This window comes from Mesocricetus auratus, unplaced genomic scaffold (assembly GCF_017639785.1).
Source record: "Mesocricetus auratus isolate SY011 unplaced genomic scaffold, BCM_Maur_2.0 Super-Scaffold_6731, whole genome shotgun sequence".
NCBI classification, from domain to species: domain Eukaryota; kingdom Metazoa; phylum Chordata; class Mammalia; order Rodentia; family Cricetidae; genus Mesocricetus; species Mesocricetus auratus.
Genome location: NW_024429185.1, coordinates 6109048 through 6127848, shown reverse-complemented (window position 1 = coordinate 6127848; position 18801 = coordinate 6109048). Strand labels below are relative to the sequence as shown.

At 41.1% G+C, this 18801-nt stretch overlaps 1 protein-coding gene and 1 long non-coding RNA gene across 3 annotated transcripts in view; one reads left to right on the top strand and one right to left on the bottom strand.

Annotated features, from left to right (window-relative positions):
• The window catches only part of LOC121139142, a 32744-nt gene extending 22397 nt beyond the window's left edge, over positions 1-10347 (top strand). The window contains exon 2 of the long non-coding RNA XR_005875995.1: positions 9826-10347. This is a non-coding gene — a long non-coding RNA (uncharacterized LOC121139142). The remainder of the gene's footprint in view (positions 1-9825) is intronic.
• Positions 1-18801, bottom strand: part of Psd3 (pleckstrin and Sec7 domain containing 3) — a 435804-nt gene that overhangs the window by 313869 nt on the left and 103134 nt on the right. For both annotated transcript variants that reach the window (XM_040742209.1, XM_040742210.1), the window contains exon 2: positions 8218-8326. In XM_040742209.1, coding sequence (XP_040598143.1) covers positions 8218-8326 — 109 coding nt within the window. The remainder of the gene's footprint in view (positions 1-8217; positions 8327-18801) is intronic.

Here is an 18801-nt window from a genome sequence, read left to right as displayed (position 1 = left end):
CATGAGACTATGGCCTGTAAAACAGCAGGGTCTGTGGTCCAGATGAAGTAATGGAGACCATCTGTCCATTTAATAAGGGCCAACTTAATACTGAGCATATTTATCATATAACTGTATATAATACTATGAAAAAATAGTGCTGTCCATGTGAATAGAAAAAAGCCTAGGTAGAGGAAATAAGCCTAATGAAATGTTCCAAAGACTGTCTTACTAGAGGGCTCACCACGAAACTATAAACTGACTTTAATCTGTGGTGGAAACAAGAAAATACATCAATAGAAAACCTTATAATTAGTGGATTTTTCATTCATTCCTTTGCATGTCTGTGGTTTCTATGCCAAATCATGTTTTTCTTAAAGTATTGACTCTTAGCTTTTATAGATCCTACAGCTACATATAAAAATTAGAATAAAGACTAAAAAATCTGTGCACTAAAGTGGTACAATACTATTTTTTGTTTGTTTTCTTATTTCTTATGTTTCTGTTTTACTTTTTGTTTTGTATACACAGAGTAGTGTCCACTCAATCAGTAATGGGCTAACATGTTCTCTCTATCACAGGAAGTACCTACCTACACATATTTATACCACAAACAAACTAAAACATAGACCTTCAAACATGGGCTGGGAAGATAACTCAATAAATTAAGGCACTTGCCACCCATCAAGAAAAGAACAGAAGAAGAGAACAATATGCAAATCCCATATCTGATAAGGAACTTGTATATAGAATATATAAGGAGCTCTTGCAACTCAATAGTAAAATATTAACAAGCCATGTTAAAAACAGAAAAAGGGTCTGAATGGGCATATCTCCAAAGACAGCATATAGTAAGATAGCAGGCACATTACAAGATGTTTAACATCATCAATGGGATGAAAATCCACTAGAGAACAAAGTCACCAGGGACTCTATAGGAAGTAGCTAGAACATGTAAGCCTACAGAAGACAAGAGGTAAGTGTGTGGTTGTCTGGAGAACTGCTACAAGTACAGTCACTTCATTTTGAGAGAACAACAACCCCAAATGCCCCAATATAACTACAGTTATAGACACACAACTCTATGAAAAGGCTAACAGAGACTTTTATATTTTAAATAGGTGGCTTAGATTATAAATTTTATTTCAATAAAATAAGACAATTCTACATTTTCTCCAAAAAATGTTCTGTCTACTGGATCATTATGGCAGATACGGACAGAAGTTTGCCTCTTTTTCCTCTAAGTCAGTGGTTCTCAACCTGTGGGCCACAACCCCTGTGGGGGCTTGAATGATCCTTTCACAGGGGTAGAATATCAGATATCCTGTATGAGATATTTACATTATGATTCATAACAGTAGCAAAAATACAGTTATGGAGAAGCAATGAAATAATTCAATGGCTGTTGGTCATAACAACAGGAGGGACTATATTAAAGGGTCACAGCATCAGGAAGGTTGAGAACCAGTGCTGTAAGGTGAATTTAAAAGGCAACACTAATCCAAACACAAGCTCATTCCAACCACTGCTGAGACATTAGAAGTCACAACCCCAGATGCACCCAGCAGACACACTGATTCTAACAGGAGGAATACAGAGAAGATGAAAACCCACCACCAGCAGTTACCTACATCTTACATGGGGCCCGGAACATGGGCCATCACTGATTAAATAGTGACCCGCATGTCAGCTGCCCATGATGGCCCCACTCCGGCCCTGCTCTGGCCCCCTGGGGCTCGCTTGCAAAGGGTGCTCCACTCCATGTGAGTGTGCCTGAAGCCACCCAGTGCCAGTCCCCATATTCTATTCTGCCTCACACAGTCCTACTCTGTAGAAAGGACATTCCAGACACTTAGGAAAGCCTCACCTAAGGACAGACCTTAGTTCACACAACTCAGTAGAAACAAGCTGTAATAACATCGGAGGTAAAACAGGGACTTCCAAGAGAAGTCCCAGAGTTTAATGAAATACAATTGATCTGGGAGGAAGAGTAACTTCAGGGAATTCAGGGTAATCTTAGAAAATAAATTCTGACCAATTCTTTAGAAATTCGAAATGACATCTCTATGAAAGGAAAGACTGCAATGAAGATTAACAGAAAAGTGACTGAAATTATAAACACAATTACCAAATCAGAAAAGCTTTAGGAAGACTACAGGTGATAGTTTAAAATAGGAATGAAAAACTGTAAGGAACAGATGATAAATGCAATCCTCCTATTATCTGTGTAATAAGAACCTCAGAAATATGTTATAAAAGAAGCAAAGTAGAAATAACTGAAAAATAACAGGACAAATATCTCCAGAGGTGAAGAAAGTTATGACAGAAAGAGCTCCACAATTATCAGCCAGAACAAGACGCATCTTCTTGACATACAAGGCAGAGCAAAGATGCCTGGACAATTATCAGAAAGAATGAGCAGATGATACACAGGGAGCAAATATCAGTCTTCCCAGAGCTAAGGGACCAAGGATCCTTAGCCAGGGCTACAGAGCTCCAAAGGGGATAGTAAGCAGTTCCAGGGTGAAAGCATAGGTACAAGATGTCCAGAGACACACAGCTTTAGAAACCTTACGCGCGCGCACACACACACACACAATAATGAGGCAGGAGATCCCAGCAGTACTAATTTTAAGTCTAGTACTACAGAGAACAGTTGTAAAATGGCCTAGAAAAATTTTAGCACATATTAAAGCATCAGAAGGCTAGAACGAGAAGCATATCTCCCAGAGGAAAATAGATTCCTCCTACGTAAACAACATAGTAGAGATAGAAGAAAAAGTAACGACCAATCAGTACATCCAGCAAAATGCTTCCCCATTCCCTAGATTCCAGGGCTCTGGTGTGCTCTACCTTTAGTGGCCAGCAGAGGTCGCACACATAGGCTCTACTTCAGGTACAACTACACACACTATACGGATTCCACAGTTAAGTACAAGAGTCATGTTCAAATGTTTGGACTCAGTCTGTATTAAAAATATAACAGTTTTTGCTACTGTTACAATTTAAAATACAGATGCCACGATCTGGTAAAAGTAAAGACAGATCCCAGAGGCTTCTCGTGGATAGGAAAGATGGAGAAGCAGAGACCACACACCCTCATCTCCATGACAGTATGAGCAGACCGACCGCTCAGTCACCTCAGAAGTGGTTTTACACACTAACACTTAAAATCCAAGTGAAAGAACTCTGTCTCTCTGTCTCTCTCTCTCCCCCTCCCCCTCTCTCCCTCCCCTCCGTTCCTCTCTCTCTCCATATACATCTGCTTTAGAGAGACTACATAAGACAAATTGTATTCAGTTTCCACTAGAGAATTAGTAAGCAGTATTTACGAGGCAACTGCCATCAGGGTTTATAAAAGCAAACTTAAACACAGGAAGAAGAACACAATGAGGAAGCCATGGTCCAGAAGCACTGTCAGGGATGGATCCTTGGCTGAGGGCTCACAGAGCGTGTGAGAAAAGGGCTGAAGACCAGTGTTAACAGTGGAGCCTCAGAGACAGGGAGGGACAACAGCTGACTCTCTGGATTTCTTTCGTATAAATTTCGTTAAGTCTCCATTTCTTAGACATACATACACATTGTTTTAAAAATAAACATCAAAAATTCACATTATACTTAAGGTAACATATAATATATACAAATAAAACAAATGTCTACATCTAACAAACTAAAAGTGAATAAGCTCATTTCCCTGCTTAGATTTGGCAATGAGAATATAATCCAGAACAATTTTTCTGTTAGGCAGTTTGATAAATGGAATTTTCGTGTAGTTAAGATCCGACAGTAGTGACGCACACCTTTAATCATTTAGTTAAGACCTAAATCCATCTTACTAAATATGGTGGAATAGGCCTGGAATCCAAAAGCTAAGGAGGATGAGGCAGGAGGATAGTAAATTCCTGGAATGTGTGATAAAAGTCTGCACACACACCAAAAAAAAAATGGTCAATAAATAAAAACATAAAATAGAAAACAAAAACTATCACTAAGGTCTGGAACAGTATGTGGTGCAGATTATTAACTAAAAACTGAACCAATACGTATACATTCAGACATGGAACATGAAAATACAAATGATACAAGAGGGAAACTACCAATGTGAGAAACCTTGCTTGAAATCAGGGCTGTTCTTTCTTCTTTCTCCCCTGTTCACAGCATCTCTTGGGGCACCGGGAGATCATGAAGGGAGATCAGCAGACTCTCGTGTAGAAACTGAACACAGCTCTGTCTCAGTTCCATTGCTGCTGCTATGATAAAAATGCACTGGTAAAAAGTGACACCGGAGAGAGGGGGCTACTCGCCTTGCAACTAGTTCCAGGTTCTTTACAGTTAGTCCATCACCGCAGGAGAGCCAGGCCAGGACTGCAGCCACTGCTTACAAGCATCTACACTCAGGAGCACAACGAAACGAAGGCTGCATGCATGCTTACAGCTCAATTCCCCTCATGCTTACTGCTCAATTTACACAGTTCACGGGCCAACCCCAAGATGGCGCCGCTCACATTCAGAACGAGTCTTTCCACCTCAGTTGATCAAAATTAGAAAAACCCTTCCTTCACAGGCCAACCCAACGTAGACAACCCTTCACTCAGTCTCTCTACCCAAATGTGTCATTTTAACAATTAAACTAGCCACAAACCAAATAAACCAATACCTAACACCCACTGTGTTTTTCCACTTCACTATCTGTATTTTTTGTAAACTAATTTTAAAGATTTATTTATTTGTATTTCATACACTTTGGTGTTTTGCCTGCATGCATGTCTATATGATCTATCAGATCCCCTGGAACAGGATTTACACAGTTGTGAGCTGCCGTGTGGGTGCTGGGAATTGAACCTGGGTCATTTAGAAGTGCAGTCAGTGCTCTTAACTGCTGAGCCATCTCTGCGGCCCACTGTCTGTATTTTTAAATTCTCAGAATGTCTTCCTCATATGTGCCTGCTTTATCTTAATGGTTTTCCCGGTTTTATCTTAATGGAAAACTATTTTATATTTTCATAATATTCAATTGCTTTCACTCTTTGGATCTTGATATCTGTTGTAAATGCTGACTCCACTTCCCATAAAGTTTCCTTGCTTTGTGCAGATGATATTAATTGCTTGTAATTTTAGAGTTTATTTGTTACTGTAGAGCTTTACATGTCCATAACTGCAAAAGTGGTCCACTGGGCAATGTTGCACTAAATTCACCAATAGCTTGTAACAGTTTACCATCCTAAAAGCAGTTTTATGTCATTCTCTAGACATTGCACAGACTACTGTTGGTGTCCTCTCCCAACTGTGGGCTTCAATTCCACAAGAAGTCAATTTTCCCCCTACACCCACAACTATGGGAAAAGTGCTATGTCAAGTCACAGCCCCATATAACAGTTTCTAGGTAATGCACTATTTTTCTAGCTATAACTTCCATGAACAGTGTCCAGTTTTGTATAAACTCCATGCTAGTTTCTTGTCTTGAAGCTGGTGGGCACTTGATTGTTCTCATCAGAAAAAAATAACCTCTCTTGGGCCCACTGATGGATGGGCCCCTACTTTTCTCTGAGTTTGATTTCTTCTTTGTCCAGCACATGGAGTTCCTTTCTGTCAAGCTCTCCTATCTACTCAGGGTCTGCTGTTTCCTCCTGTTCTTTATCAACTCAATCCAGCATGCTGCAGGAAGTCTCTGAATATATCCCATACTTTAGAGGGTGTTAGAGTAGTAGGAACCACCATATATTTTATTTAAGTGTGAATACCCATACCATTAACTAAACTCTATAACCCTAAGAAAATTACAAGTTTGGGTACAACTACCAGAAATATAAGATGTTGAAACAGGAGAGACAAGTTGATGGACCAAAGGACATTAAAAGTATCATTTAATCATTTAACAAGACTTAGCAAAGCAAGAGATCTTTGTATTTTATCATTATAATGAAAAATGTTTCTAAAATTGTATTATTTCTATATATATATATATTTATAATATAATACTTAGGGCTGGAGAGATAGCTCAGCTTTTAAAGACTAAGCCCATAACCAAAAGTGTAATACAATACTTATAGCATTATATCTTAAATTATAATAATGACATTAAAGGACTTAAAAACATCAGCTTTGAACTGGTATAGTCTTAAGACTATAAATAATTACACATTTCTCTTCCCTTTTCCATTTTATTCTTTGGTTCTACAGTTTGGACTTAAATTGGCTTAACAATAACCATCTGAATAAAAAGAAAGAAAAAGAAAAAAAGAAAAATTCAAAGCATGCCTCTGACCCATGAACTTGTGTATATTCTTTCAAGGGTTTTTCTTGTAGTTTTCAAGGTCAAATCTCAAGGGCCAATAAAGGAGACTCCTGCTTATACAGTGTATTAAATCAAAGTCACTTGTATTAAAGAAGGAAAGACATGGTTTGAAAATTACCACACAGCGTCTACATACTATGCGTGTATTCACTTCCTCTTTTCAATCATTCCTTCTTATTTTTAAAAAGCATAAACTCTCAGGTGCTCGATCTCCCAGGCAGCAAAACAAAAGGGCAGGTTGTAAACATTCCCGCAAAAGTGGGAATAAATTTTGAGTTTCTCTTGGATAAACATTGAGGAATAAAATGCCAGGTGGTACAAAAGGTGTGTGTTTAACTTAACTGCTTTTAAAATATGTCACACAACTGTATATAAGAGACCCAGCAGATGCACATTATTGCCAATAGCTACATTCAATTTGACACAGAAAATACTGCACAATGTTTACATGGTTAAGTAAAAATTGTGCTTCATCAGAGTGAAAACATAAGAAAAAAGCACAGAACCACATTGTGGCAATCAAAGTTAAAAGTAGACAAAGAGTTTCAAACTGTGTTAAGGTGGTTATAAATTTAGAAACTATAACAAAAATGATATTCTTAAGTCATTACACTACTGTGTACTGCATCAAATAATTTCTAAACACTGAAATATTAATTAATATTCACTGTAAGAATGAAGTGAACATGAATGCATTGACTCCTTGGAAAGCTTAAAATGTTATATAAGCCCACCTAACATGCCAATCTAAAATAGAATTACTTGTTTTGTTTTCAACCAAACACCAACCTCATTAGGTCAAATTCCTTATACAAGCAAAACAGACAGACAGCAAGAGTTAGATAATGACACAGGTGAAAACAGTAATGATTATGTTTCATAATGTCACTGTTGAAGATCAGTAACACCCTACTCATCCTTATCAATACAACAAAACAAAACCAGAAGCACTTGCTAAGTACCAAGCATGATTCTGAGGCCTTTGAAAATCACAATCTAAATCCTCAAAATAGCAGAGATATGTCACTGCAATCCCTTTTTTACAGATTAGAAAACTGAAGTTGGATAGTTTACACAATGCCACAAGGTTTTGAGTTACAAGCCCAGGATTCAAACTCAGTAAGTCTAACTCCAAAGCACAAGCTCTTGGCTCTTTCCATCCTCCAAAAGGCCAATATCTCCCTTCACCACCAGTCTTCCATAGACACAGAGAAGTGTTCTGAAACACTACAAAAGTGTCTATTTTACACCCTCTTTTAGGAAAAGGTATTCATGAATGCATTGCTTCAATGGGGTTAGGCAACACGGATTGAGTAATTGATTGTAAAATGGAAGGAAATTATTGAAGTCTATCTCCTGAGAATGGGGATAACAGTGGCAATTTATGGACTTTCCCTGAAAATCGAATAAGATGCCGTACTCAAAGTACACAGTATAGTGCTGGCATGGTAAGTTAGTCAATAGCATTTCTGATATTAGTACTAATATTAGTTCTATTTGTTCTAAGCTGTTTTGAAGAGGGTTGTTTCTAATTTTATAACTGGACAGTTAGATTGAACAAATAGTTCTTCAAAAGAAAAAAGAAGTCTCCTAATATTACATTGCCTGGAAAATTTATGGAACTGACTCTCCATAACATATACTGGTAGCCAAAAATAAAGTGTGGGTTTATAGAACAACGGTAAATGTGGACAATAAAATCTTAACGAGAATTAGTTAATTCTTGAAATCTGAAGTCTCATAAGGCAGAAATTCTTCAGTGATCATGACCTGAAACTACTGAGAGCAGGTTTTAGGAACTACATCCAGTTCTGGTCTTGGGAGGAGCTTGGGCACATAGGCTTCACCAGGGTAAGCAGGAAGTGATGTAGGCAAGTTCAGTGCTCAGAAATCATTGGGGCCACACACGTTTAACCTATAAGACAACGTTGGCAAGCACTTACTAGTATCTGGAGTTTTGTCTTCTGACTTCCCAAATAAAAATTCGTACTTTGCCTTGGCAACACTCTGGGAATGTGCTGATGCATTGTTAACCCAAACAAACGTCTCTGCCTGCAGGATGAGAAACAAGCAAAGGCATCATTACAACACAGCACGACAACTGATAATTACCCCAGAACAAAAATTACCCTAGAATGATTCAAAATGAAACGGGAAAGATCAGAATACAATCAGGATACACATATTTAGCAGTGAGCCCCAGACAAAAAAAAAATATACATACGATATCCACGGGGGAAGAAAAGAACACACGGAAGGCTGCCATGACTGTGGAGCAGGTTTGCGACAAACTGTTCTAAAAAGTTTACGTGGCTAGGGGGAGCTCAGTTAGTCAAGTGCTTGCACACAGACCTGGGTCCAATATCTGGAATTTAGATTTTAGAAAGCAGGTGTTGGAGGCCTGGGTTTGTAGTTCCAGCCCTGGGGAGGCTGACTCTCCAACCTTCACTACTCGGTGAGCTACAGACCCTGCTTCAAAGTGACTGGCTCCGAGGAATGACACCACCGATTGACCTTGTTTTCACATTTACACTCACATACATGCACCCACACGCACGGACAGGCTCATGCACGCACAGGCTCGCACACGCACACAGTAGGTTTATGTTACTTTTAGCTATTAAAAACTATTTAACAAGGCAGACTTGGTAGCAGAAAGATCCCAGCACTTGGGAGGCAAAGACAGGAGGATCTCTTGAGTTTAAGGTTAAGCCTGGTCTACAAAGTAAGGGCCAGGGCAGTCAGGTGTTTTTTGGTTTTTGTTTTTGTTTTTGAGACAGGGTTTCTCTGTGGCTTTGGAGGCTGTCCTGGAACGTGCTCTTGTAGACCAGGTTGGTCTCGAACTCACAGAGTTCCGCCTGCCTCTGCCTCCCGAGTGCTGGGATTAAATGGGTGTGTCACCACCACCAGGCAGTCAGGGCTTTTACACAGAGAACCTCTGCCTTGGAGAAAAACCAAATGAAAAATAAACAAACAAAAACTATTATGTTACCTTTCTGCAGGATTAATATCACTTAGTAATATTAATTTAAAAATTTAAAATATTTCTCTCTATGGGTTTTGTTGAGCCACACCAAAATGAAAGTAGTCTTTCTCCAAAAAAGACCACATCTGTACATCAGAAACACCATGCAGCTAGAAAAGGCATACACAGAACTGCCAGCCCTTCCACTGATGCTGTCTGTCTTAAATTTGAGCATCTGCCCAGTGTCCTCCACAGTTCTTAAAAAGCTGCTATTAAAAAAAAAACAAAAACCTACAGCGGGAAAGGTGGTTTACATCACATTTTTGAATCCCTAAGACCTCCTTCTTCCTGACTGCTGTAGGCAACTGTCAAAATTTCAGTGGTTCCTATTTCTGGTCTAAAATTAAGTTCTAGATGAAATTTGATCTATATGCATGGTGGAATCAATCTCTTGTGTCTAATGTAATGAAAAACATCCAGATCCCGCTTTCATTCATGGGAGTCAGGTTTGCCCAGGCAGGTCTATGAAGTGAAACGGGATGAGATTAGAGAATGAACATTATCAATGGCTTTTCCTTGGCTGCAGGTGACATCCAGTCCTTCTGAGAATGCCTACGCTGGTTTCTATCTTGACTATGAAGCATCTATTCTCATGTCTGACCCACAACTGACCCTTCATCCTGGGGGACAATGACCATCCAGGGTTATATGAACAACCAAGTAGTTACTTGCAACAAGGGTATCTTCGGACTTCTGTGATAGCCTTTGAAGCAGAAATGGCTGACAACGACAGAAGGCCCGATTACAACGCCATCACCTCACGACAGGCCAGTTCAGCATGTAGCGTTATCCCTGCCACTCTCCGCCACCACCTTGCTCTTCTAGACCATTACAAAGAGTTAACTTGCAGAATTTTGAAATGGTATTCCTAAAAATAACTCTGCAACCATTTAACGTTCATAATGTGCAAACTTCATTGCTGGAAATTCTTTTTAGTGCGATGTGTTTAACAAGTACAGGTTAATTATCCTTTTTCCCAACAGAGAGAAAATAATCATAATCTGTGTATTTAGAGAGATTCTGCTAATAAAAGAGTAAGTCTCCCAGGGATTCCCGTAGAGGGTGACCTAATTTGGAAGATGCTTATGGCAGGCTCTCTGAGGCAGTGATTCCTGCAAAAATGATAAGGTGAAGAAGCTGGGGAAGGACAGACAGACACTACGGGGGGAGGAGAGGACAGACATACATATACACTACGGGGGGGCATCTGAGAATGACTAGTCTGTACCTTTAGTAAGAGCAGGCCAAGAAGCACAGGAGTACGGGTGAGTGGGCTAGTTCAGAGACCAACAGACAGCAACATGGACCTCAGAAGCCGAGATCAAACAAGCATGGGGTACTTGTGGAAGGAAGTCTCATACCTGGTGACTTTTGGTTGTCTTGAGGTGACAATGAAAACTAAGCAGAACAGTGTATATGGAGTCACAATTTAAAGTATGCTTCTCCATGTGCTTAAAACACACTGATAGGCAGAAGTTGCCCTCACTCACTCACTCATCAACACCTAGGGCAGGTAGGACAGCGGGCCCTGAGGACAGGACAATAGAGTCAACTCTGTTAATACAGGTGTGGGTAAGCCAGCCCCAAAATCATGACTATAGGAGAGCTACCCCCATTTGTCCTGTGGTGGCCTAGATGAGGGAGAACTACCCTCCTTCTCCTCCTATCCCTGCCCATCAACACCTGGGGTAGGTAGGAGACCTGGCCCTGTGGTCATAAGTATGGGAAAGCCATCCCTGACCCCCACCGGCTGCAACACTAGGGAGAGCAGGCCCTGCATCTCTCCAGGGCAGCACAACAGAGCTAGCGCTGTTATCTCAGGTGTAGGTGAGCCAGCACTGAAATTGTGACCATGGGAAAGCTGTCCCCATTTCCCATCTGGTGGATCAACATTACAGTTGCTCAGGCCCAGACCCAAGGTTATGACTTGGCATGCCCCAACATCCAACCCATCTGTGATCTGCTGGAGCACGTGAAGGGACTGATCAGAAAACCTAAAGCTGTAGGATCTCCACAACATAGGGTGATGGTGGGAAGTCCAGGAGGGAGCCCAGCGTCGACTGTGTGGTGGAGACCAGGGGCCTTGACAGAGACCAGTGACTCTTTGCAATCAATACTTGTAAATAAAGATGTATGGACACTGGGGTACATGGTATGACTCGTTGGGTCGCACAGCAGCTTCCGTGACAAGACTTTTTAATTCCTTCCCTTTTAAACTTTTTCTTGTTTTATTTTCATTTTTGCTCTTGAATTTTTTTATATTTGGGGGGTGCAGAGGTGGAGAGCAGATGCAAAGGGACAGGAAGTGAATGGGATCAAGATACATGATGTGAAGAACACACAGAATAAGTAAATTTTCGTCAAAAAAAAAAAGACATACTGCTACAAGGGCGTTCTCAAACTGTAGCACAAATTAACATAATCCATAACACACAGCACTTATTTGTTGCGCCCGCTGCACCGCCTGTATCCGGGAATGTGCGGAGGATGGTGGGATTGATGACACAGACCAGTCGGTGGTGTAAAAAAAGCTTTAAGCAGGCCCAAGAAGGCTCAAGAAAGCTTCCCGAGAAAAGCTTCCAACAAAGTTTCCCAAAGAGAGCTTCCCCGTAAAGCTTCAGCTCCCTTTTTTCAGTTCCCTTTTCTTACCCCTGGCTGGTTATATGTCCCTGACACCAGAGCAGGCAGCAGGGGTGGGGGTGGGGGTGTTAGGAAGAGGCAGCTAGCCATTGGAAAGACCAAAGTCAGGTTGTTCCCGCGAGGGAGCCCTCATTGGAACTTATTGCTCCAGTAAACATTTCTTAGGGCACTGGATTGTTTTCAGAAAACATGCTTTTAGTAAACATATTTTTAGTAAACATTGTCTTACAGGCTGATGGGTAAGTGGGCCTCCGGTCAAGGTCTTTTGTACCCACACTCATTAAAGCACACATTTCTGTGTGCAATCAAGAGCTTCGGGTTCAGTTAGTACAGGACCTACAAATGTTCACCTCCTACCAATATTCCAGAAGATGCTGATGATCCCGATATCACACTGTCTGTACCAGCGTCTACTGGTGCACTTTCATTGTATGTAAGAACCAGCAGGCGGTCTTCCTATTGGCTGCACAGGTCTGATATTGAGCAGACCACATATGAGTATCTTTACTTGCAGGCTCTAAGGCTAGGGAGTGAAGCAGTCAGTGTTCAGAGCACACTCAGACGCTGGCAGAAGAAAACGAGTTTTTTTAATTTATTTTTTTAAATTTAAATTAGAAACAAGGTTGCTTCACATGCCAATCCCAAGTCCCTCTCCCTTCCTCTCCCCTCCTCCATGCCCTCCCACCAACCCTCCCAATATCCCCTCCTTTCCCCAGGGAGGGTGAGGCCCTCCATGGGGGTGTCTATGGTCTGTCATTTCATCCAGGGCAGTGCCTAGACCCTCCCCCAAGAGTTCAGGGTGAGAGTGCATCTCTCATTGTGGGATGGGAGTCCAAAGTCCATTTTTATGCCAAGGATAAATACTGATCTACTACCCAAGGCCCCATAGATTGCCTATGCCTCATCACTGACACCCACATTCAGGGGGTCTTGATCAGTCCCATGCTGGATTCCCAGCCATCAGTTTGGGATTCAAGAGCTACCCCTTGTTCAGGTCAGCTGTTTCTGGGGTCTAAACCAGCCCAATCTTGTTTAGCTGTGGGAGTCTGCCTCTGCTTCCATCAACCATTGGATGAAGGTTCTGTTCCCCAGACTCTCTGGCCATGGGATTGTAGACTGGCACTCCCCAGATCTATTTCTAAAGTCCATATATAACAGAGTACATACCATGTTTCTCTTTTTGGACTGGGTTACCTAGCTCAGGATGGTTTCTTCTAGTGCCATCCATTTGCCTGAAATTTTCAGGATTCCATTGATTTTTTCTACTGAATAGTACTCCATTGTGTAAATGTACCACATTTTCTCTATCCACTCTTCGGCTGAGGGGCATCTAGGTTGCTTCCAAGTTGTGGCTATTACAAATAATGCTGCTATGAACATAGTGGAACAGACATCCTTGTATGAATGGGCATCTTTTGGATATACGCCTAGGAGTGGAATTGCTGGGTTTTGCGGTAGGATTATTCCCATTTTTCTGAGGAATCTCCATACTGATTTCCAAAGTGGCTGTAAGAGTTGGCACTCCCACCAGCAGTGGAGGAGTTTTCCTCTTTCCCCAAATCCTCTCCAGCATAAACTGTCATTGAAGTTTTTGATTTTAGCCATTCTGACAGGAGTAAGATGTTATCTCAGAGCTGTTGTGATTTGCATTTCCCTGATGCCTAGGGATGTGCCTCACAAGGGCTACTCTATCTAGGAGTAACACACATGAAAGTGTCTCCATTTAACAAAGTGCCCTATTATTTTGGCAACTGTGGGGGCCCCTACATCTGGACTCAAATCAAAGCACTCATATCCCTCCATTTCACTAAGTGAATAGAACTCCTTCTCCCTATGTTAGCTATCTTAAGATTGAGAGTCCTACTGATACTATTCTTCCCATGTGAAGGCTTTTAAGTCCTCACCTATCTCTACAATAATTTTATAGATCCTTGAAAAATCTATTTGAAATAATCAGTTTGATTAAAGACAGGCATGGTTCAGTAATACATTTTACATTGTGTGTTACTACTTAGTTAAAACAGTTTGCTTCGTCACAATTATCTTAGAACACAAATCTCTTCAATAAGCACACATAACAGGGGCGGGGGGGGGAGCTTGGCAGTAGCAGTACATGTTTAGCATGTATGGGGACCCAGGTTCAATCCCTGACACCTAAACGCTTTAAAGGGATTTAAAAGGACATAAAGACTTATATCTCAAGTTAGGCATCAGGACTGAAATCCAGCTCTACTAGTACCTGCTACTCCTCAATACTACAGAAACATCTGTACTTCAGATTCCCTGCTGTGGCAAAATGTTGTAAAGCTGGATAGCTGACATGGTGGCGATACCCACTTGTGATCTTGGCACTCAGTAGGCTAAGGTAGGAAGCTTCACAATTCAAGGTCAGCCTGATCTACATAGTGAGATACTATCAAGAAAATGGGAGGAAGGAAGGAAGTGAGGGACAGAGGGAGGAAGGGAGGGAGGGAGGGAGGGAGGGAATGACATAAGAGCAAAAATCCAGTATTACAATCAACATCTTTCATTTGGAATATAAACTTTTTAGGTACCAACAAGACACCACAAAGAAAATGTCACACTTAACATGATGACACAAGACAAAATTAAGGCACGGTAAGAGATGTTATATGAAATTTCTTCCAAGCTATGTACATATGGTATATATGAAATGTAAGGTATATAATTATATATACACAAATATTTCCATACTAAAACTTCCATCAAAATCTAAATTCTCCTAATCCGACCCACTCTTAATGGGAGATACCATAGTTGTAGTTCCATTTTTGTTTGGGGCTCCCTCTAATTCTGAAGCACAATAATTCTTCCTATTTCTGAACCACCTTAGCAGAGCAGACTTCATTAAGGAATAATTCACAATCCCTTTCCTTTGTGATAAGGTTGCAGTGGTGAGATCACCAACGTATAACATATATGCAGTGCAGCCAAGCACAAGAATGTCAGTAAATAGCACAAATAGGATCTCAGCCTCATTCATGACATCCTTTCCACATTTACAAAACATTTCCCATACATTCTTCATCATACAATGATACCATAATGTCCTTTCACATAAAAGAAAAATGCTTCTGACAAGGAAGGACTTCTTCCTGGCTACACGGGGGAAATAAAAAATAAAAGAAGAAGACAAAGCAAAGCAGAGAACTCTAGAAGGAAAAGTCATTTGCAGTGAAGTAGGCAAGGAAGATTGGGCCACAGGAGTGGAGGAGGGGATGAGAGTGGGGCTTGAGGCAGGTTCCAAATACGTCCTTTTCTAATTAATCTCAGCTTCAACATGATGGCAAGAAGATTTGAGAGGCTCGGTCAGTTGAGTACTATAGGCTGCTTTGGGCTAGAAAACATGGAAAGGGAAACTGCATATTATAAAAATAATATTTCACAACTCACTTAAAACCAATGCTTAATTCCAACATTCACACTCCACATTTGATCCTGTTTAATCCCATCTGTCCCCATTAATCCAGCAAAAGTCAAGTCCACTGAAGATAAGGTACTGTGCATGTACCAACCAAATGCAGGCAGGGGCCTGAAGCTCACGGCTAATACTGCAGAAGCATGGTTGGGTGTTCCTGCCTCAATCATGAGCTGAGTGGTGCATGTTGAAGCCCTAACTCCGTATTTCAAACATTGTGATGGAAACTATTACAAAGAGAGTATGAGAACAGGCCCTAACCTAGGGTAGCTCGTGACCTAAGAAAACAACTTAGTTGACACAGAGAGATAGACAATAAAACAATTACACGAAGACAAGAAGGTGACCACCTGAAGCCAACAAAAGGAGCCTCAGCAGAGAACAAAAGATCCCAGATGGCTCTTGAGACCATTCATTTCTGCTGCATAAGCCACTCAGTCCACGCTATGTTAACAGCCTAGCAATCACACAGCAGCAGACCTGAAATAACTAAAGGCAAAAAAGAAGTTGTCTAGGATGGATACATGGGAAATCGAGGTCCTCTTTCTTCCAGGGTTCTTAATCTCATCAGTAAGAGAATTTAAGACTAGAGGCAAAAGGAAGCTAGGGACAATTTCATCAGAGTTGGACAGAAAAACCCCAGGGCAGATCAGCTGTGAGTTACAGATGCAGCCTGGGAGGAGGAGGATGGAGGAGAAGGCGGAACAAAGCCATTTAAGCTGGCAGACAGGTCAGACACTCGATCAGCGAGAAGCAATCACGTGGGGAGTGGAGATTTAGAGAAAGGATAAGAAAATTCAAAGTGCTGGGGAGGGGTCTAGCATGTTAATGAAAGCATGCTTGGAAAAGACAAAGAGGAAAAAGGAAAGTTACATTTTCCTCGATAGTTCATACTTGGATAGATGTATGAAGAAAGGAAAAATTATAAGGAGAAAGAAAGGGTCTAATTATCCCACTCATTTCTTTGGCATGGATTAAGCTGACCTCACCTTCCTAGAAGCCGCTGGTCCCTTGGCCAAAGTGAAGAACCAGGCCTTTACCAAATGTTAGGTCTACAGCAGACAACAGCTTCTGTTCTCTTGACAGGAAATTTTTTCTACTTTAACAAGGAGACAGAACTTAAGCCGCAGCTGTTTCATTTTCACTAGAAAAGGAATAGGGATGGGAGGGTGTACCCTTCTATCAATCCACAGAGAGCAACGAGTGTGTGGGGAGGTGGGAACTTGGATACAGTGGTGATGAATCATTTAATTCTACCTACAGCCAGCAATGCTGAGAGACTGGTTGGCTAGAAAGAGCAACTTGGAGAAGCCAATAGAAAAGGAGTCTTCTCCCACAAGCTCTCAGTGCCTAAGCAGCGACAACCACTGATTTCTGTTTATATACTCAGGCTTTGGGAGTTTTTAGGGGCTGATTTTTCCCAGCCAAAAAAAAATAAGAACAAAAATGGGGATGATGGTAGGAGCAGGGAGAGAGAGATCACTTGATCATTTGGAAGAAAGCAAAATAAGCTAAGCAGACACATCTATGTTTGTCTTCCAAAACCATTAAAAGTACAAAAGGGGGATGTATGTTTATTTACACAATAAATGTGTGTGTATCATATATATACACATATATATATATACACATACATACATATCAAGCCCATAAGTATAAAAAAGGGCCATGATACTTTTTAAACAAATAATGTAAAGGTTAGGGTTAGAGTTAGCAAAAGTCACAAAAGAACAAATTTGGGCCATACTCAAAGGGAAGCGACAGCAGGGGTGCGGAAGCATATGGTAAACTCATGAAGAAAAGTAAAGTCATAATTAAATTAAGTTCCAGGAGTCTCCAGTACTATTCAAGTGAGCCTTAAATGAAATCACAGGTGTCCTGAGGAAGCAAAGAGAGATACCAAACACAAGCTGTGTGACAAGGAACAGCAATGCAGACTCACAGAATAGATGCTAATGTCCTTGGCTTTGAAGTGAAGGAAGGGTCCAGGGCAATGGAATGCATCTGGAATGCAAGGACGCATGATCTTCTAGAGCCCCCAGAGGAACCACTATCAAACTGGCACACTGAGAGCCTAACACTCCTTGTAACCTCTAGAACACTAAGAGAATACACCTGTATTGTTTTAAGCTAAGCTTCTTACAGCAGTTACAGAAATGTGCATACAAATGCACACATCCGTGTCTACATTTGTTTGAGGTTTGATTTTGTAAGCCATGGTTATGACTAATTTTCTGTTAATGCATTTCTGCTGACTCCAAGAACCAATGAGTTGTTAATGAAATGATTACAAGACAAACGTGAAATTTGCTATCCTACATTGTCCTTGTTAGTACAGTGCATTCAATTACAATATGGTGCTCTTCCACTATAATCAAAACTTCCTGTTGCAATTTTTAAAAAATCTACTACCTAAAAGCACACAAAACTATCCATTCTTTCAGCTCAGCTGTCCTGAAAATAAATAGGGAGATTCAATCATAGCATGACCAATTTCTCTAAAAATACACCTGGCATATGCCTCTATGTAAACAAGAAAAACAAAACAAAACTCAGGTGTTTGAGAAGATGGGGCAGCCTGCCTATTTACCCTACAACTATTCCCTATTCCCTAGGCAGACTAATTGCATCTTCCAAAAGTCAATAGCCACATCAGGTGGGGACACAAGGCTTCTCAGGAGTAGAGAAGCTAAAAGCATGCCGCAGAAAAGGGGAGGAAGTTAGAGATGAGCATCCAAATAAAAGCATGATGCAGGACAGCAGCCACAGGCTCAGAAGGCGATGGCGAAAAGCGGTAGTCAGCTCCCTCGTCTAGCCCTCTGCTAACGTGGCTGCCAGTCTGTTTTTAACAATGCGAGCAAAAGAGACAAAACGTGAGTGCATGCCCATTTTAAAGCCCCTGGAGGTCCTTTCTCATTTTCCTACCAGCTGCTGTCTATTCACTATGCCCATTTCCTGCAAGCTGCTCCCCTGGGACAAGGGCAAATGGACACTCTGCTACTCCCCAAGGGAGGTGAAAGTCAGAGCCAGTGGCCCAATAGGGTAGGAAACAGAGGCTCCAGAGCCCAGCCCAGCATCACACTGCTTTCCATCAACATGAAAGCAAGCTTGTTACAGGCCAAAACACATCTTCCACTTGCAGCCTTAGCTTGGACCCACTTCAACTATCTTCCAACCAAGTGGGAAGAGTATATTCCTCCTGCAAGGACCTGAGCCCACCCTAGATATGATTCTAAATGCATAAGACATTAGAGCTTTGCAAACGGGGACTCCTGATTTTTTATTTAATTATCTGTCTGTCTGTTTATTGGAAGTGTGGCATAGAATGTTGGGAGTTAGGGAGATGAGATGCTAAACATTCATCTATAACAAAGCTTTCTATAAAGCAAATTCAAGATATCAGTGGCAAGTTTTCCTCACAGT